This window comes from Netta rufina (genome assembly GCF_964035555.1).
Source record: "Netta rufina genome assembly, chromosome: 5".
Classification (NCBI taxonomy): Eukaryota; Metazoa; Chordata; class Aves; order Anseriformes; family Anatidae; genus Netta; species Netta rufina.
The window spans coordinates 32,507,291-32,526,138 of record NC_140128.1 but is presented as its reverse complement, the minus strand read 5'-3'; the positions used below and the strand labels follow the sequence as shown (position 1 = coordinate 32,526,138).

General features: G+C 39.1%; 1 protein-coding gene across 1 annotated transcript; it reads left to right on the top strand.

Annotated features, from left to right (window-relative positions):
• The first annotated feature begins 87 nt into the window (after positions 1 to 87).
• Positions 88 to 17,730, top strand: CHP1 (calcineurin like EF-hand protein 1). The gene is made up of 7 exons (XM_084288281.1): positions 88 to 299; positions 4,913 to 4,985; positions 11,244 to 11,324; positions 12,611 to 12,738; positions 13,513 to 13,574; positions 14,599 to 14,721; positions 16,161 to 17,730. Exons 1-7 carry the CDS (start codon positions 233 to 235, stop codon positions 16,212 to 16,214), a joined length of 588 nt encoding a protein of 195 aa, XP_084144407.1. The 5' UTR covers positions 88 to 232; the 3' UTR covers positions 16,215 to 17,730.
• The last annotated feature ends 1,118 nt before the right edge of the window (positions 17,731 to 18,848 follow it).

Genomic DNA, 18,848 nt, shown 5'->3' with positions numbered 1-18,848 from the left:
GCCGCGCACCTGAGGCGCCACACAAAATGGCGGCGGGGCGCGCGTGCGCGGGGCGGCCGAGGGGCGGGCGGCGGGGCCGGACCGGGCCGATAAGAGGCGGCTCCGCAGCGGGGCCTTCTGACTAAACGCTGCGCGGCCGGCCCGGCCCGGGGGTGGCGGCACCGGCACCGCTGTGGGTTTTCGGCTGTAGGACGTCTTGTGGGTGCGGAGCGCCGGTGAGGTCCCTGCGGAGATGGGTTCCCGGGCGTCTACGCTGCTGCGGGACGAGGAGATCGAGGAGATCAAGAAGGAGACGGGCTGTGAGTGCGGGCGGGCCGGGGGCTCCTCAGGGCGGGGAGGGAAGGAGCCGGCGCCGCGCTCCCAACCGGGCACCGGCGGCTGTGAGGGTGCGAGGCGCCTCCCGTAGGCCTGTGTGGAGCGGGGGGGTGCCTCCTGACCGAAATCCCGGCTCGGGGGGTGCCCCTCGGTCGCAGCCGTCCCCGGGAGCTGTCACCGGCCGGCCCCGGGCTGCCGCAGGAGCCATCGCCGCGATTTGAGGCGGGCTCTGGGGCTGGAGTTTGTCTCTAGCAGCTACCGGAGCCTCCCAAAGCGCTCTCGTTGTAATACTTTCAAAAAAAGTTGCCTTAAGGGTATTCAGAGCGAATACCCTCGTTGGCACTGGGAGCATAAAGGAGGTAGTGACACTTGTGTAAGTTGGGCATGTTTAACAAATCAAAGAGGAAATTCCTGTTTTAGTCAGAAACTGGGAGTATTATTCTAGTTGGACCAGAACATATTCACCCTTCTGCTGCATGGTACTTGAACAAGTTCTTCATAAAGTACTTCAGAAGAGGTAGAACTCAGATTTGCTGCTGTCCATTCCAGTCAGATGGATTAAGCTGAGAATTCTGGCAAACAAATTCTATAAACACAGGGTACCTTTTAAACTAATCAGGAAGGTCATGACATCATGGTATCACTTCGCTGCTTGTTTTTTCTTCTCTTTCTTCAGGTAACAATGTCTTTCAGGTCATGTGTTTGTCCTCATGCTTGCCCATCTCTTCATGCTACATAAATAATTTCATTTGTTTTCTTTTCAACAAAAGCATCATGTATTTGTTTTAGGTGATAGCATTTTGTGTGTCAGGTAAACAAGTGAATACAGAAAAGGAATGCAAGAAAATTAAGACTGTATTGGCCAGTGTAATGGACAGCTGAGTGAGTTAACATACTTTCCATCATGACTGTTTTTCCATTTGTCAAGGGAACATTCTACAGGAGGGTCACGATAAACAAGTTGGAATATAGAAGTCTGCTTATTCAGCAAGAACTTACTGTTTTTTTCTTCTTAAACAAGAAAATTATAGGGTAAAGGTAGCCTGGCTATTAATCACACTTTAAAAAACAAACACCAAATCTGGAATGCTCTTTCAGAAGGCTGCACTTCTTTCTTCCCTTGTTTTATTATTGATGCAGTTTGATCCCTAGAATTTTGCTTATATGATAGCTAAATAAATGCTATTAAGATAGCTGTATAGACATGACATTCTAAGCAATAAAGCCACTCAGCTCTAAATGCTTTGATCATATCTTTAATTTGTGAGGGTTAGGATTGTGATCAGCATGTTTAAGCCTTGTGGCCTGATTTTTGCTTCATTTCCCTGTGTTTTTACTATTCAGTTCTATCAGTTGTTAAATACAACTTTGTTAATCAAGTATTACTGATCTCTGACTCATGCTTATAAGTCATCATAGGGTGTCTCTTTGGCTTGATCAAATCTTTTTTCCTATGTCTATAAACAGTCCAGGAATGTGATTCTCCTCTGCCTTCTGTACTTTTATAGGTAGATGGAAAATTCCACCAAGCTTTAGCACTTAAACACTTCACATAAGCGCAAATATTTAAGTAAGGTACAAGATGTGAGAAAAACAGGACTGTAGGTTATCTGGAATGAAGTTCACAGCAGGAATGCTATAGTAGTTTTATTGAATAGAGTATCCTGTAACTTGTTAGAAACCTAATGCTGATGATACTTCACCTATTCAAGAGTTTGAGAAACGGTCTTTGTAGAAGTGACCTGATTTGGCAGTAATACATGTCCATCTTGAATTGATGCTCTGGTGAGCACTGCTATGGATTTTTTCTGTCTTGGTTTCTTTATTATGGAAAAATGTCTTTTCCAATTTTTCTGGGGTAAGTATAACAGTGAATATTACATTTAACCTATTGGAATGAATTTTGCTATCCTCATGCTTCATTTTTATATAGCATAAAACTGAATAGCTGATGATAGTAATGGGTGATAAACTATTCTTTAGCTGAAGAGACTAAAAAAATCTGAAAGCTCTGAGAAGCATAGCGTGTTACAAGCCATACAGTGATGTCTAAAAATCTCTTGAATAAACTTATAAATTTGGAGTCAAATTCTATGCTACTTGATTTTATTGTGATTAAGAACACTTCTTAGCAGAATAAATTTAGAAATATCTACAAAGGCAATGCTTCCAAGAACTGAAGAATAACGTGTCCATGAAAGCCTCTACTTAGTGGCAGGTAATCTTCAGAAGGCTCTCAGTTATAAGAGTTAAGTCTGAAGTTGACAGTCTGAAATCTTACATGTGTTGTGGAACTTTTGTTTTGCATATAAGTATTCTGAAATTTGAGTTTGAAAAAAAAACTCAAGTACTCCTAATTATTTTTTCATTTCAGTATGACTATAAAAAACAAATGAAAGGACCAAGATGTTACTTGTCAGCACTCTTGAAAGCTTTTTTGGAAAGCCGTTGGAATGTGGCAGTATTCAAACTCTAATTCATAGCCTTTGTTCCTATGCTTTGAAACTGTTCACATAATGTTTAATAATAAACTAATGCTCAATGACAGCATAGGAGAAAAAATATTTCAGTGGCCAAAGGTGATGGATTTTCTGATGGTTATTTACATATTTAGAAAATATGTAAGTAATAAAAGTATCAGAAAGTACAAGCAGTCTCCCTGTTAAAGATGCTTTAAAAAACAAACCCTGAATCTGGAATGCTCTTCCAGAAGGTTTGACCCTTTTTCTCCTGTTATTTTATACTCTATGGTGTATTTAGGAAAAATATAAAGATATATCTTGTGCTACTGTTTTGGACAAAAGTTTCAGAGTATCTAATTAGAAAAAACTTGGTAATGATTTTGGCAGAAGTAAAATAGCATACAACTACTAACATAGGGGGCTTGACTTAAATGTTTAGAAGGGCCTTAATAACAGCAGAATAGATAAAATCCTGTTTCAAGTAGCTTTAAGCCTTAGCTTTTGATTTTAAGAAGCAGTCATAAATTGCAAATCTTGTTCTGGTTTTCTTTTGGTCAGCAGAGTGTGTCAGGAATCTTTATTTTGCATGAGAAAGCTTTGAAAAGTGTCCAGTGCTGCAACTTATGTGAAGGATGGGGGTTGAAAGGAAATTTTGAAAATACAGTGGTTGATCTGAATCATCTTCCTTTGTCATATTGCTATGATTTGCTGTTTGTCTAGTATGACGTTAACAAAAACACTGCTTCTCCTGTCAATAGCTGCAAATTCATCCCATTCTAACTATTACGGAGGTGTTCAAAAAATGGAGTTGCATACACTGGCTTGAAACTGGTAGATGAATGGAAATCTCATCACTCTTTCCAGGAGCTGTGGAAGTGCAAGGCTTCTTACCAGAGGTGTAACCCCAGGCTACTCTTGTTTCATAATCCATTGTTGTGTTTGCATGTAGTATCTAAAATAATAAATTAGAAACACAGAAATTAGAAGTCTTTAAAATAGTGGTGTCTGCTTTCTATGTGTGTGTTGCTTAACTTGAAATTGAGCAAGCTGTCTGATCTGATTGTAGAGAAGTTGCCTTATGTGGAACTGAGCAAATTGCCCAACCCAGTGCAAAGAATGTAGGTTGCTGAGTAGATATGGGAAAAAAAGTTACTGGCAGGTCATCCTAAAGGAAGGAACAGTTGGAAGGAATGTTTGAACCTAAACAAATAGGCTAGAGAAAGAACAAACCTGATTGAAACAACAAAATTGCCTCAGTAGTTACAGGTCAGACAACTGCTGTGCAACCTGTTCCCAAATAAGTTTTATACATGGGCTGGTGAAGGCTTTTAAAACAATTGAATCCAAACATTACACGAAGTACTGGTTCAACATTGTGTGAAATCACACCTTTACTGAGTAAACATTACAGCTCAATGCAGTCTTACTCCATCTAGTTATTAACTTTTGAAGGGACTCTGAAGAGCCAGCATCTTCTGTTAGACAATCTCCTGATATTACAGGAACTGATGCTCTAGACAGATTCCCCCCTGTTCCCACCATGGACTAATCCAAAAATCTAGATGTCTGGTATATTTTAATCATCATAATATCGACACCACTATGCTAAATCTAACAAGTGGCTTTGGCATCTTTATTACAAACTGGAGATTTAGCCTGCAATAACTTTCTGCTTGTTTTGTCCAACTTCCTCCTGAACTTGTTTAAAAATAGACTTTTCAACTTTTAATTCATTGTCCCAGAAGCCTGCAAATTCATTTTGTGAAACCTAAAATGAAAAATTGTGTCTAGATTCAGGCAGTTCTCTAAAGGACAAATGGTGACCAGGAATAAAGTTTGACCATTTGCCAAATGCAGAGAAACAGTACATTCTCCATCTAAGGACAGAAAACAGACAAGAGGAGTAGAGATGAACAAAAGAGAAGTAAAGATGCTACAGGAAAGGTTTTAGTGTTCTGAATGAAGTAGAAGAGATTGGTAGAGGTGTTACGACTATTTCTAGCCACAAAGAAATGTAAGAAAATACAGTAGAACTGTAATTCAAATATTCTGGTAACAGTAATTCAGTGTAATGGGTTCTGTGCCTACAAGGAAACACTGACGTGCTAATCTGTTTGTTCTTTTTCGTCCTTCAGTCTCCCACAGTCAAATCACTCGCTTGTATAGTCGCTTCACTAGCCTCGACAAAGGAGAAAATGGCACTCTGAGGTAGGTACCATCACTAACTTGGCTCTCCTTGTGTTGACACATCTGTAATGGTGGCTTGCTGTTGCAGGATGCCTGCGTGTTTTCCTCGTATGGTGAATCAGTGAGGCTGTTATAACAGGTTCCTTCATACCTACCGTCTATGTGGAATTTCAAGTTTGTTCTTTTATGAGAGGTCAGGAGAAATCTGATGGTTGAACTGAGTGAGGGTGCTCTAAATATCATTTACCTTTACTGTAGAGCTGAAGGCTTGTAGTAGTTAATACCAGGAAGGCCAGAGTTGATTTCAGGGTTTCTCAACAAATGTTCAGAAATGTTGAACCATGGAACTTGCTCTTATCTAACACGGGCAACTGCCTTTGTTTCACATTCACCATATAATCACATCTGCCAGAACCAGAGCACAAGGAAGCTTGTGACAATATAGGACAGAGTAGAAAGCGGAAAGGGACCTTGTAACATAGCATATGGGGTCTGGCTGAGATGGAGTTAATTTTCTTCGTAGCAATTCCATCCTGACCCAGTGAATACAGATTCAGGGATCGCCCAGGGTTTTGTATGATATGATCTTGCGAAATGTGACTGTAGGATGCACTATAAACATACAAAGCTAGACCTACCTATAAACTTGGCTAGGCAGAATGCTAGAATCACTGTTGAAAAGGTGAAAGTGCAAAGTTGTAAGATATACTCTTTGGCAGTACCACTAGCTGCCTGCAGTTTCCTTCTGACTCATATGCAGTTCCTTCTGGTGCCACAAATTGTTGACTTCTCAGTTAACATTTAAGTAACTGGTTGTGCAGTTGTTATACTGTAAACAAAACTAAGTGATTATTTTTGGTTAAAAAAGCTTTCCATCCTTTTTTGGCTTGTTCAGATATTCTTCAGTCTGACTCCAGTGATTTGAACTGTGGTTGCACTGCGAATATGTGGACTGCCATAGCTGAAGGGATGAAAATGGAGTGTGGGTGTGGAAACAATTGGCTTGCGATGGCATGGGCAGGAACTTCTTAAGCCTGCTCTGCCACTGAAGCCAATGCATCATAAATTGTAGCATTGGCTATTGTGACATACAGACCAGCTGACTGTAGATAACAAGACTACAACTACTCTCAGAACTAAAGAGAACGCTGACAGCCTCTTCAGACTCTGTATGTGGGTTTAGCTTTTACTGATTATCAAAGATGATGGCTGCCAGACTAGTCTAGCACAATTTGAAACTGAATGTAGGCACATGCTCTTTCTCAGCTCCTCCCTCCAACTTTAAATTCACCTACTGCGGACAAAAACTGTATAAATTTCAAGTGTTGTACTCAATTTATGTAAGATGGATAATTAATCAAATATTTTATGAGTATCTATTGCACAATGGTTGGCTTCAGTGTTAGGTATCAGGAGGAGTTTAACTTTCATTGTTGATAATCATGTGATTCTAGGGAAAGGAAGTTCTTTTGGAAAATCCCAGCAAGCATGCAAACTGTAATCTATTAACTTGCAGTCTGGGCCTCTAAGCATAGCCAGCACCCAGCCATGGCTGACTTAGAGTGGCATTTGAATTTTGTGACCTGTCCTAGTACCCACAATATGTGGAAACAGTCATCAAGTTTAAGTAATGGAAAAGTACTTCCTGAAAAAACAATGGTGGGGTGTGGGGGGGAAGAGATTGAGAATTACAGATTGGAAGTTTAGAAATTATGGTTGGTTCGGAAATACTTATCAAAGAACTTGTTACTTTCACATAAGCAAGATGAAGTTATGTGCTTACTGCCATCAAACAATTTGGAAGCAGTATCTTCTGATTGTTCCCTATAAGCAAGAATGATTTTCTGTAAGGCTCTTATACCTTTGACTTGTAAATCAGACATAACTAAAATCACTTTTTCTGATCATGGTCAGGTGTTATGCAGTTTTTTGTGGCATGAAACATCCATAAATATGGGCCATGCTTCTGAAGAAGGGGAAGAGCTGTGTGGTCCTTACCTGTGTATCAAAAATGGGCAAAGTAAAGAGCATTGTGAGCAGGTTTGGTAAATGATTATTGCTCATGGTAGTTAGAGAAGGTAGGTAGCTCATTCTGGGACTATAATCCAAAGCTGAGATCTTTCCTAGCTAGATGTTTCCATCTATTGTATTGATGTGCAGTTCCAAGTTGGTGTCTTTTCAAAGGTATATGAGATATAAAGGAAGAGTATTGCTGGAGACAGCTTCATGTGCCTTTTGGCTCTTTCCCCTCTTTATCCTCCAATTACAACTTCAGCTACTGATCAAGTGCTATCAGTTCTTTAAAAGTGTAGAGAAAATTATATTTTTCTTTCACTTTTCCTAAACAAAATGGCTAAACTCTGGCTTGTACTGTATGAATGAAAGCAGGTTGTAAATGCAAGGACAAAACTTCTTTTGATGTCTGTGGCAGGCAGAGTTGCCAAAACAAAGGGCTGATGCCTTGGAATATCTGTAGCTACATACAGTTGTGAAATCTGATCCATATCAGTTCTGCCTACATCCTGACTGTAGGCTGGGAGGAAACCAGCGTGCGCACCTCTCCTTTTCATGTTGATCTCAAAGATGAGGGTACTGGAGTATGTGAACAGGATAAGCATATGCTTGATTCAGTGAGTCTTAGGGCTGTTTTGAGAGCTGGTACTGAAGTGTGCACCACACATCATGCACCTGCTCCAAAACTACACCCTACGTATGAGTCAGTGTAAGTATCTCTAGGCAGTCCTGTAGTGAACTATAAAACAAGATACTTGTCTTAACTGCTACTCTTGCATGTAACTATTGCATGGAGCCTCCCACTTACAATACTTTTTTCTGCACTGAGGAAATGACATGTTAAGCACTTCAGAGGTTTTTTTTTTTTTTTTTTTTTTTTACTGAACAGCAATTAGTTTACCCTGGTGAGTATAGAAGAGGAAGGGAAGCAAATGCTCTGAAAGCTGATACTAGGAGAATAGACACAGTGCTGTTTATGTATGTCTTGCACTTATAAAAACTGTTCACAAGGCAGTGTATCCTAGAGAACTTCAGAAAGCCTTTGGTCCTGAGAGCAGGGTAATGAGCTATCAAAGCCATCTGTTGATCTTTGTCAGTAAATTGAATCAGTTCAGTCTGGGAAAGTGTTAGGTTTGTTCTTAATAGTTCAAACTGATACTGCATGTATTCACACTAGAATGTGCAGGTTAGCTACCTGAACATGAAATTCTTTACCTTTGCTTAAGAAAATGCAAAGGATTTTCAGCTTTATCTAAAACACACAAAACAAGCATCATATGGGTTTGGGCTGCTGAATAATAGGATACTATACTAATTCACATTCCTGTCCTTGCCTGTGCTTTCCTTTATTTATGCAAGTTTTTTTCCTGTTGCTTTTCTTTCAATTATCACTCTTACTTTTGGTATACTTTGGAATAATTGCTTTATAAACATCAGTCACAGTTAAACTTTTAAACTCCTATAGACCATGTGTGAGGATGAAGTTAGATGAGGTGGCTGACACAACTATGAGAGGAGAATGACCACTCTTTATTACTTCTCCAGGCTCCTAACACATCTTTTCAGCTGTGGTGCTGTTAGTAAATTGAAGCAATTCAAAAATTAGTCTAATTCAACAGGAAAATGACCAGGAGAATGGAGAGGTCTCTTTTGGGTTAGTGAGGTGCCTGGACCTCCAGAAAGTCTGATGAATGATAAAGCTAATGTTAGCAAGGGAAGGGAGTAGTGAAATAATAGTATACTGTTAAATCTGACCATCTTGCCACCCTACTCTTTGAATTATTTCCCTCTTTTGAATTATTTTTTACTGCTTATACCCTGTGGACACTTTTCCTTTCTTCCACAACTTTCGTTATGCATATGGCTTGTTTTCTTTTACTTGCCCTGGGCTCAAGATAGCCCCACGCTCATCCCCATTAGGTAATGGTGCTTGTGACTTAGTATTTAGAAGTAGAAGTGCAGCCAGAAATAAAGAGGGTCCAGTAGGTCCCTTGCAGCCTTTAGGATAAGACAGCCACCTCTAGCATAGGGATCTGCGATACGCCTTGAAGGGTATACTCGTGCTTAGAAATACTTATCTTAAAATCCACAGATTCCTTGCTGCAAAGTATAAGTGTGAATGCTGTGGCACATATAAAAACCATTTGGTCTGCATAATGATAACATGCAGTTAAAGGCTACTTTGTGTTATGTTTAAGTCAGGATTTAGTAATCTGGGCCCTAGAAATACCACGTTAGAAGAGCCTTGTTGCTATGGCACATAAACAGAAGTACAGGGCATCAGATTTCCTATGAGCTCCAGCCTCAGCCAGGTGAAGTTTTGTCCCAAATGCCTGCAGGAAGCCTGAGTTTATAAATGCATCATGCATTCATTTACTTTTATGGCTATTTGAGCTATTTCAATTATAACACGCACTCAGTAATGTGCTCTTAACAAGCAAAAATGGTCTACTGCAATCCTGATAATGACAGGACAAATAGATTTGAAACCTGGAGAGTTATTTGTGGTTAATTGTTAATCTGCTATAAAGCAGAACTGGAGGCTGAAATGCTGAGTGTAAATTGAGGCTTAATACTCAGAAATAGTGATATGCAAGTAGAAGTATGCTTTGAAGTGTTAGGATTTTGTGCTGAATGTAATCTGAGAGCAGTTGCTGCTTTTAGCTTGTAAATATTAGCATTGAAGTCATGCACTAACAGTAATATTTTAGCAACATAGGTTTTCCACATCAGTGCATCTCCTGCTGAAGTCACTAATGCATACTGTGCCCTTCAGCTGTAGCTGAAAATGCAGCAGTCCTGAAGGGTATTGTAACAAGTTAATCATGTTATGCAGATGGTAATTTTGCCTATTAAAAATAATTCAGACCTGATCAGAGTAGATGTTCTCTGGACTAGATTAAAAAATATGATCAGGTCACTTCAGTAGAAAGTCAAACAGTTTTAACTCTGTTGTATCAGATGTACTACAATTGAGATTAACAGTGCTGTGGTGTAACTAGGTGCAAGCAGTGCTTCAGAATCCATTTACGGTTAGAACATCTTGCTCTGTCTTAGGCTAAACTAGTAATAAGAGAGGCCAGCAGGTTCCTTTTTCCTGCTTTCTGTAAGATCACAGTATTATAACATGGTAGTGTACTTAAGTAAACAAGAACAAGCAGATTTTTTTTCTCTTCCAGATTCTTCAGCGCAAGCTTGTTGATTCATTTAGTGAGCGTAATTCTTAAAGTAGCAAGCTCTCCATGACCACATTTGAGACTAAAACTTCAGAAACAGCAGGATTGCATTTCTATTGAAGAGAATAGCCAGTATTTCTTGAGATCATGCAGGAAGTGCCAAGTTTTGCATCCAGACAAAACAGGTTGTGGGAGGCTGGGTTGTTTTTTCTTGTGTGTTTTTTTTTTTTTTTTTTCCACAGCCTTACCATGTTGCTGTTACCTTTGTACTCTAAAGCCTAGATGATTATGAAGTATGCCTTGTGCTAGCTGATAAATTGCTATGATGTATAGTGCAAAAAACAAACCCTGTTTCCTGAAATACTCACTAAGACATGAGCCTACCTTGGAAACACCAAGATTATCTCACTTTCCTGTTAGTGAGATTCTGTTAGGTTGAAAAAAAAAGAATTAGAGCAACTCTAATAATAAAATGAACCCTGTGCTCATGTCTAAAATGTGTTTACAGCAGTACAGCTTCTGTCTTCCAGATCAGAAGAAGCTGTAACAATGCAAGCATTGCTATGCTTATACTAGCTGTGTACATCTAATCATAAGTAGAAAAGAGAGTGACTGGTGAGAGAGAGCAGTGAGTCTTTGCAATGACCTGGTGACGTTGCATCTAGTATACAGGCCCCTGTCAAAGACTAAATTTAAATTTTTAAAATAGGAGTGTTTCTTGGAGGAAGTTAAAATCTGACATTTGGCATTCATAATGTAGGAAGTTCTTACATGAAATTAAAACAAGTGGATTGCTGGCAAGTATACTTGGAGAAGCATAGCATGGTATTATCCTAGAATCTGGAAGGGGCTAGTCTGGGAAAATCATTCTAACTCAGAGGATGTGGCTCCTAAATATGTATGAAAGAGCTTGCTTTCATTTTGAAGCCATTTCAGAAGCTTTCCTTTCCTTAAATTGAAAACTAGCATCACTTCAGGAAGATTTGTAGCACAAAGAATTTAGATGCTAATGTTATTTGTTTTTAAGCATTTTTTTCCTTTGACTTGAAGACTTTATTACATAGATTTGTTGTGTTCTTGCTTTACTTAGTCGTGAAGACTTCCAGCGGATTCCAGAGCTTGCTATCAATCCATTGGGAGACCGAATTATCAATGCCTTCTTTCCAGAAGGGTGAGTTCTGACTGGATTTGTGAACAGTCTCAAAACTTGTACTTTGTCAGAAGGTCTATTAGAAGTGAAATGCTGACAACTAAAACACAGAATTTGAATTTAGTAATAATAGAATACCTCAAATTTGTCTTGAGTTGTGTGTTGGCACATTGTTTCCTGTGTTTTCATTCTTCAGTAATGGACTTCCCTACCTCATGAGTTTTGCAGCTTTATTCATTGACAAGATCTGGCCGTGTGTCACTGTTTTCCACTCTTCTTGCCATGCCTGTAAACACTTCTAAAGAAAGTCAAGGGCGTGCATGGACTTTGGTTCCTACAGCAAACTCGTAGCAATGCTCTTTTATATGAAGCTGCATTGCAATTAATTCCATTCTTTACCTTTTGCCTTCTAAGTGTACCTTTGTTAACAAATCAACTTCTTTTTAATTTGGATCACATTTAAGATGTAGCTTACAATGCTTCTAACATAATTCCAAAGAGACAATCATATTTCCAGTACTGTCTCCCTTCACTGTATGTCTCTAGATAGTTCTATGGAATCTGCTTCTGTTCTTGAACACCTCATCACTGATTTGACGAGGAATGTTTTCTCATCTACTCCTAATGTCAGTTAATACCACACAGGTACCTAAATGGAAAGTAGGAGACCTGGGAAGTATGCACATAGCTGCTTTCCACGCTTTCTGTAGAGAAAAGTGAGCAACTTGTCAGGGAGCAGCAAGAGGTGGCTGCCCCATGGGCAGGAGCCCTAGATGACAGCTGGTAGCGGCAACACAGTCATCAACAGAGGGCACAGCACATGAAAATGAAAAGCAGAGCAGCAGCAGGTCTAGGGACAGTTGTCACATCAGTCAGTAGTGCGCTGGTTGCCAGAACACTTTGACAGTGGTGAAGCAAGTCTTGGGTCAGTCCAGGAAATCACTCCATAGGCCAGGTTCCAGATCAGCAAGACAGGTTGCTGGTCTCAGGCATAGTTGCAGGATAGCTCAGGCAGGGGCAGAAAGTGTGAAGGCTTGAGCTTAAATACAACTTGCAGTCAAGGAAACGTGTAGCTTCCAAAAAGATGTCTTGCTGCTTTTTTCCCCCATGCATCATTCTTCACAGCAATACGATCCCAGGTTACAACTGCATTCTGTCAGAGCTGGTTTTGAGCACAGGCTGCCAAACCCTGGGGAGGTGGAAGTTAGTTTGCATTGTGTGGGCACTTTAAACATTCATACTGTTCTTTACTGAAATTAAAAAAGTATAAGCTGTGGTGAAGCTGACCTGCTAAAATGCTTGTGCAGAGAGGACCAAGTCAACTTCCGTGGATTCATGAGGACACTAGCCCACTTCCGACCCATAGAAGATAATGAAAAGAGTAAAGACCAGAATGGACCAGAACCACTGAACAGCCGAAGTAACAAGCTCCACTGTAAGTAATGTGAGCCTTCTTATAAAAGCAATTCATTCTTTCCTTTTTCTAGGAAAAGAGTAAAGGGTTTGGGATCTTTTGCGTGGTCTCTTCTTGTGGAAAGATATTAAAAAAAAAAAAAAATAATAATCTTGTTTTTAAATCCACTTGCAAGGTTCCATGTTCAGAATATCAGTCAACCTATACTTGAATTGGAATCTGATGAAATTGGTTAAATTTTGAGTTCTAGATGTCTTTCCCAAATGTCTCATAACAAAATGTTTTGAAAACTGCAGAGTTATTTTGTATTGAGCCACATCCCATACATGAATGGTCTTTTCTGTTTTTCTCCAGTCTTCTGTATAATACAGCGCTCACTGAACAACCTTGGCAACAGTCCTCAGAGCACTTAAAATTTGTCATAAATCTCAGCCAGAACATAGTCAAAGGTAATGAACAAAAATGTAAAAATGGTTGGCTCTGAAGTTAAAGGACTGAATATATCTTTGTGGCAATTACACCTCTGTGGCTCATAGCTTTGAAGAAATAACTCTAAGTACAGTGCTTCTGAAACTTCTCATACTGAGTACTTAAATAATGTTTTTCTCTTCTTGGCAATAATGTTATTTCCTGTATGTGGGAATAACTTCTTGTGGAACTGAACATCAATTGTACAGTGAGTTAAAAATTTGTTAATTCTCTTTTATAGTAGTTATTTGTAAATTTCCTTTTCCTGGACAAAAGGAAGGAAAACAGTGGCACTTGAATTCAACTGTTCCTCTTTTTTTCCTGTAGTTGCTTTTCGGTTATATGACCTGGATAAAGATGACAAGATTTCCAGGGATGAGCTTCTTCAGGTAATAACATGGGGCTGCTTTGGATGATTCCATCATGACCTTCCTTCTTTATCAGCTCTTCATTCTGAAGAGTATAAAAGGTGTTTCAATAGCCTCAAATTCTTGTAGGAATTTGGCTCTTTGTTATCTCTGGTTTAAGGTTTTAGATATGGTATGAGACCATAACCTCGTTTGGTAGTCCAGATTGTTTTGTTAGACTGGGGTGCAAGTTTCACATCTTAAAGTGTTAAGCTAAACAAGGTCTAATTGTAAAGGATTCCTGAAAGGTCTTACTGGGAAAAAATGGTTAAATATCCAACAAATACACCAAGCCTCCTAAGAGCTACCTTCAGCAACTTCTGAAGGTGCTCCTAACAAGACTTCATAGGGACATTGAGGTGAATGAGGTCATTTTTCTAGTCCTCTGTGTATTCTCTAAGTAGAATAAAACTTCTTGAAACTGCAGCAGAGGTAATCAAAGTTCATCAGTGGCTGCATGTTTAAACTAGGCTTGAGCTAGGAGTAATTACATACTACTAATCTTGAAGTAGACACGGCAATTTGTGGTTCCTGATGTAGGGCAAGGATTTGCTTTTAACTGCAACTGCCCACTTCAATCTGCACAGAAAATGCTTTACTAAATGTAGAAAGTAATGGCTGTTAATCACCTGACTGTATACTTATAAAATTCCTGTAGGAAGTATTTCAAACAGCAGATTGTTAAATCTAGAGTGGGTATGTTTTATATGGAAAAATAGACAAAAGCATTGGAATAAAGCATTAATTCCTAGTTCCATAAACTTTCTAATACTCCTGCGTCTTTGTGCTGCCTAGTGAAAAAGGTGGCTACAGAAGGAAGATGTTCACTGGAAACATTGATGTATCAGGAGAAAAATCTGTCGAGAAATGATTTCTGTGCTAATCTTCCTCTGTTCTTGCAAGAGGTTATCTGGACAGTATGCATGAGAAAAACAGCATTAATTTTTGTTCCTATATCAACAGCATCTTTTTTTTTAAATCATCTGGGGCCTTCTGTACATTACAGGTCTTACGGATGATGGTTGGTGTAAACATTTCAGACGAACAGCTTGGCAGCATTGCTGACAGAACAATCCAGGAAGCTGATCAAGATGGTGATAGTGCCATCTCCTTTGCGGAGTTTGTAAAGGTTGGTAAACTACATTTTTAACAAGGGTAAATGAAACTGCTCAGTAACGGGCAAGTCATTCAGGCCTAAATGCAGACAACTAGGAAGCTTTTTGAGTATTCTTTCTGCCTACATTTGGCTTATTAGAACAGGTCATATATTGTCAAGGTGTTAATAATTAGACCATATATTTCTCCATACTTTAGTGTAAGCTACAGCACTGAATAATATACTGGAGAATTTTCACACCATGCTAAGACTTCGGATGTTAGGTTCTAAAAGGTATTTTCTACTAGAGTAGGGTGTTCAATGAAGGGTGACAGGGAGCTTTAGAGTTACAGGCAGGTAATTGTCATGTACTTCCAAAGCCTGCTGCTGATGAGGTGATGAAATAAGACTTTCAATGCAGCAGTCAATCTAACTTCTCTTTTGCAAGCACTTCTTTCTACTCAAGTAGCCTGAGAAGCAGCAACTGAGTAATTCTGCTGCTGTAACTTCTGCTGATCCATTTTCACTTACAGATTTTTAACCATTAGTGTGTGTCACTAATGTGAATTAGAGCCACTAAGTTTCTGGCTCTAGTCCTGTGAATTGCATCTTCTGATAGTTGTCAGAAATATGTAGTAGTAAGGAACCATTATAGAGTCAGTGGAGAAAGCTGTCCTATAGAGGAGCAATTTCAGCTGTCTGTTGGGATGACATTGACAAAGAACCATACTCACCTCGGAAGTGGACAGATGAGATGTGGTAACAAAGAAGTTATGTGTGAAATTCTTATTAGGCATAAGGAAAACTTTTTTTGCTGGGGGATGGTCACAGGTGTTGAAAAGAGAGCCTCCTTCCTTGGAGAGATTTAAAATTCAACTGGACAAGGCCTTGAGCAGTGATCTAGCTGGCCCTGCTTTAAGCAGTGGTTGAAGGAGTTGAACTAAAAGACCTCTAGAGGTCTTTTCAAACTTGAATTACTCTGAGCTCAGAACACTGAAGTCTTCCCAAAATTGTCTGAAGCAGACGATGTCATCTTATCTCAGTGTTGATGGCAATTCATTGCATGAAGTTGCCACCCCAATTTTAAAATGATCTATGTTAGTGATGCTGTGATCTTTATTTTAGCTCTTCATTGACTGCTTGTGCCCTTTTTCTCTAGTCCGTTCTTCCTTCTCCTCACCATGCATTCTCACACTATCTAAATGGAATAGTCCAACCCTTTCTGGGCTATTGGCAAAGTGTATCAGTTGCGTATTGGTTGACAGCTTTCTTTGTGCTTTAATGGCTAAAGTTTCTTTCATCAGGAGGACCTCAGTCCTCAGAGCAAAAAATAGCACTCTAGGAGAAAATGTCATGCCAAATTGAAGATACCCCATGTTTCTGCCCATTTCCTTTATACTGGAGTAAGAAACCTGTAGGAGAGAAACATTATGGAAATTAACTGAAATAGCTGTTTCTGGATTTCATTGCAGGTTTTGGAGAAGGTGGATGTAGAGCAGAAAATGAGTATTCGTTTTCTTCACTGATGGACGGAGAACCTTTTCCTCTCTACCCTTCCTATATAATGACTAGAACTTCATTTTTTCCTTACCACCTTTCCCCAGAGCATTGCTACTGGTGCATATAAAGTACATCATCTCGAACCCTTCACTGATTTGTTCTACCAATGTGAACAATCCATGTGCATCAGAAACAAAGGGAAATAGCTGCTGTGGAACTTGGAAAGGAAGGAAAAAAAATTTCCTTCCATTTTTAATTGCTACTTTCTCCTGTGTCTCCTGCATTACCATGAGTAAAAATGTTTCTCCTTCCTCTGTACTGCTGTTTAATTTACAAACTGATTCTTCTGAGCCCTGAATCTGAGAATTGGAAAAGGGGAAAATACCACAGAAATGCCTTTTGAAACACTTCTTGGAGACAAGTGTCTACTCAGATACTAGGTGTAGTGATAATTATTCACCTTTGCTTCCAGTAGCAATACCACATTAAAGCCACCTTTATTTTTTCTTCCCCAGTTGGCTCTTTACATGCAGATTTGTTTCTTCCCTGCTTCCAAATCTGCCTTTTGCATGAGGACTTGAGTTCCTCCTATGGCTTCATTGTAAAACTAGCACTAATTGCATGATGACAGTCCAGAGGTATGGTGAAGATTTTCTTTTTATTTGTGGGATGAATTCACAGGGACAACAGGAGAATCTGGTGAAGAGACAGGCAATGGTGTCCTTAAAGGAAATAGGAACTCTGCACTAAGTCACTTAAACTGTTCCTGTAGCAAATGCACAAGCTTGTTTCTTTCTTATGATTAGCTTCCAGGCTTGACAACTGGTGGACCACAAAGTACCTTTTCCAGGTTGCTTTACTCTAGGTTGCCACTTCCTATCAGGGTGGTTTTTGCCTCTGAAGGTATAAACTTGTTTACCAGCTTACATAATGCAAGAAAACTAGCCATGCCAAAATCTGGATTTGTAGTTCTGTCACTGCCCTCTGATAACAGTGTAATGAAACATGACTGACTTTTTTTTTTTTTAATTGTAGTGACCTGGGCATTAATTATTTGCACTTTCCAGTATGGAAGTCCTGGTCTGTTAGATTTGTGTTGGTGGTGGTAGCCATATTTATGAAAGCTCAGGCATAAGAATATCATTTGGGAAGTGCATATTATCCCAAATTTGAGTAATAGGGATATTTCAGAATATATTAATCTAATTTCTATTAAAAGAACATATTATCTCATTTCTGTTCAAGTCTCTCTGCAAGTATAAGATTAAATGAAAGGATGATTGACACAGTTAATATAACAATCCTGATCAAATAATAAAAGTATTGAAAATTCAACACCAACGTAATCTTCTGTGTTTGGATTGGCAACTCATCTCGTTCAGCTGAACATCTCTGGTCTGGGAGGACCTTCCAGTAAAACAAACAAACAAACAAACAAAAAAAAAAAACAACAAAACAAGAGCCTCTTTACTGAAGAATCAGTGTTATAACTGCTTCTTTGTCATGTGTTAACACTTCTATAAATACTTACCAGTCTCAAACTACTCTCAAATGTGTATTTCCTTTGTTCTTGGTTCCTTGAATCATTACTTGTGTTCAATAATAACATGCAAGTCTCTGAAGGATTTTTGATTTGTTTTAAATTAAGGACTTGCGAAGTGAAATGTTGCACTTTGTTTTGCAGAGTGCAGCATAACAAGTCCAGAAAGAAATGTAAATTAAAAACCTCTGCGTGTGAAATGGTTTTGACTGTCATGTAAAATAGGAATGTAACAATGTTAACAGAAAAGTTTTATTTTTTTTTTTTTGTAGGCATTGTGATCTGCTTTAAAGTAAGTGTTGCACTCTTATTTTCTGGCTATATAGCTGTAACCTACAGTTGTGCCTTATTGTCCCAGTGAGACTGGATATTGTATTTATCAATCCATAAATAAAACCTTCCACTGTATAAATAAATGAAAATAAAATCCCTGTATGGTAACTGCTGATTGTCTGACTAAAGAGATTAAATAGTACTAGAATAGTGCTAGTTGGCCTTACGGTTCAGTTGTTAAAACTTAGTGTGTTCTCATTATTAACAAAAATCCTACACTCCACTAGTAGCGTGGAAGAAACTAGTGCAAAACAGGACCTGCAGAAGAGGACATGCACTTATGATACTACAGTATGGATCCCATAACAACACGAGCTTCACATTTCTCCATAGTTCCAGACAAGGTGTGTGGCTTTGGTTCTGTTTGTCTCCTTAGTGGTGTTCCTACAGAGGACTATACAGTGCCAGAAATAGTTTGTGAAGAAGTCTGTCCTCTTAAGTCCCCAGCTTAGAGGTCAAGATATGTTTGCTAACATGCTTTTATGTCAACTCAGACTCTAAGTGCATGGGAGCGGAATCTAACTTTGCTGTTAGCTCTACAAATTGTCTGGAAGCCACAGGGACTGAAAAGCTAAAGGAGGGCAAGCTTAAGCTTGTAGAATCCTGTGGTTTTTTTTTTTTTCCTCAGTTTTCTTCGAAGTCTATAGACTTCAAACATAGTTTCAAAGATAGTTAAGTCTTCAAGATGCTAAGATTTTTATCTTGCTTTGAGAAGGTGCTGACAGGAGTGTTGTTAGTAACCTTCCTGAGGAAAAGACTTCAAAAAGAACGTGCCCTTTAGTAGCCA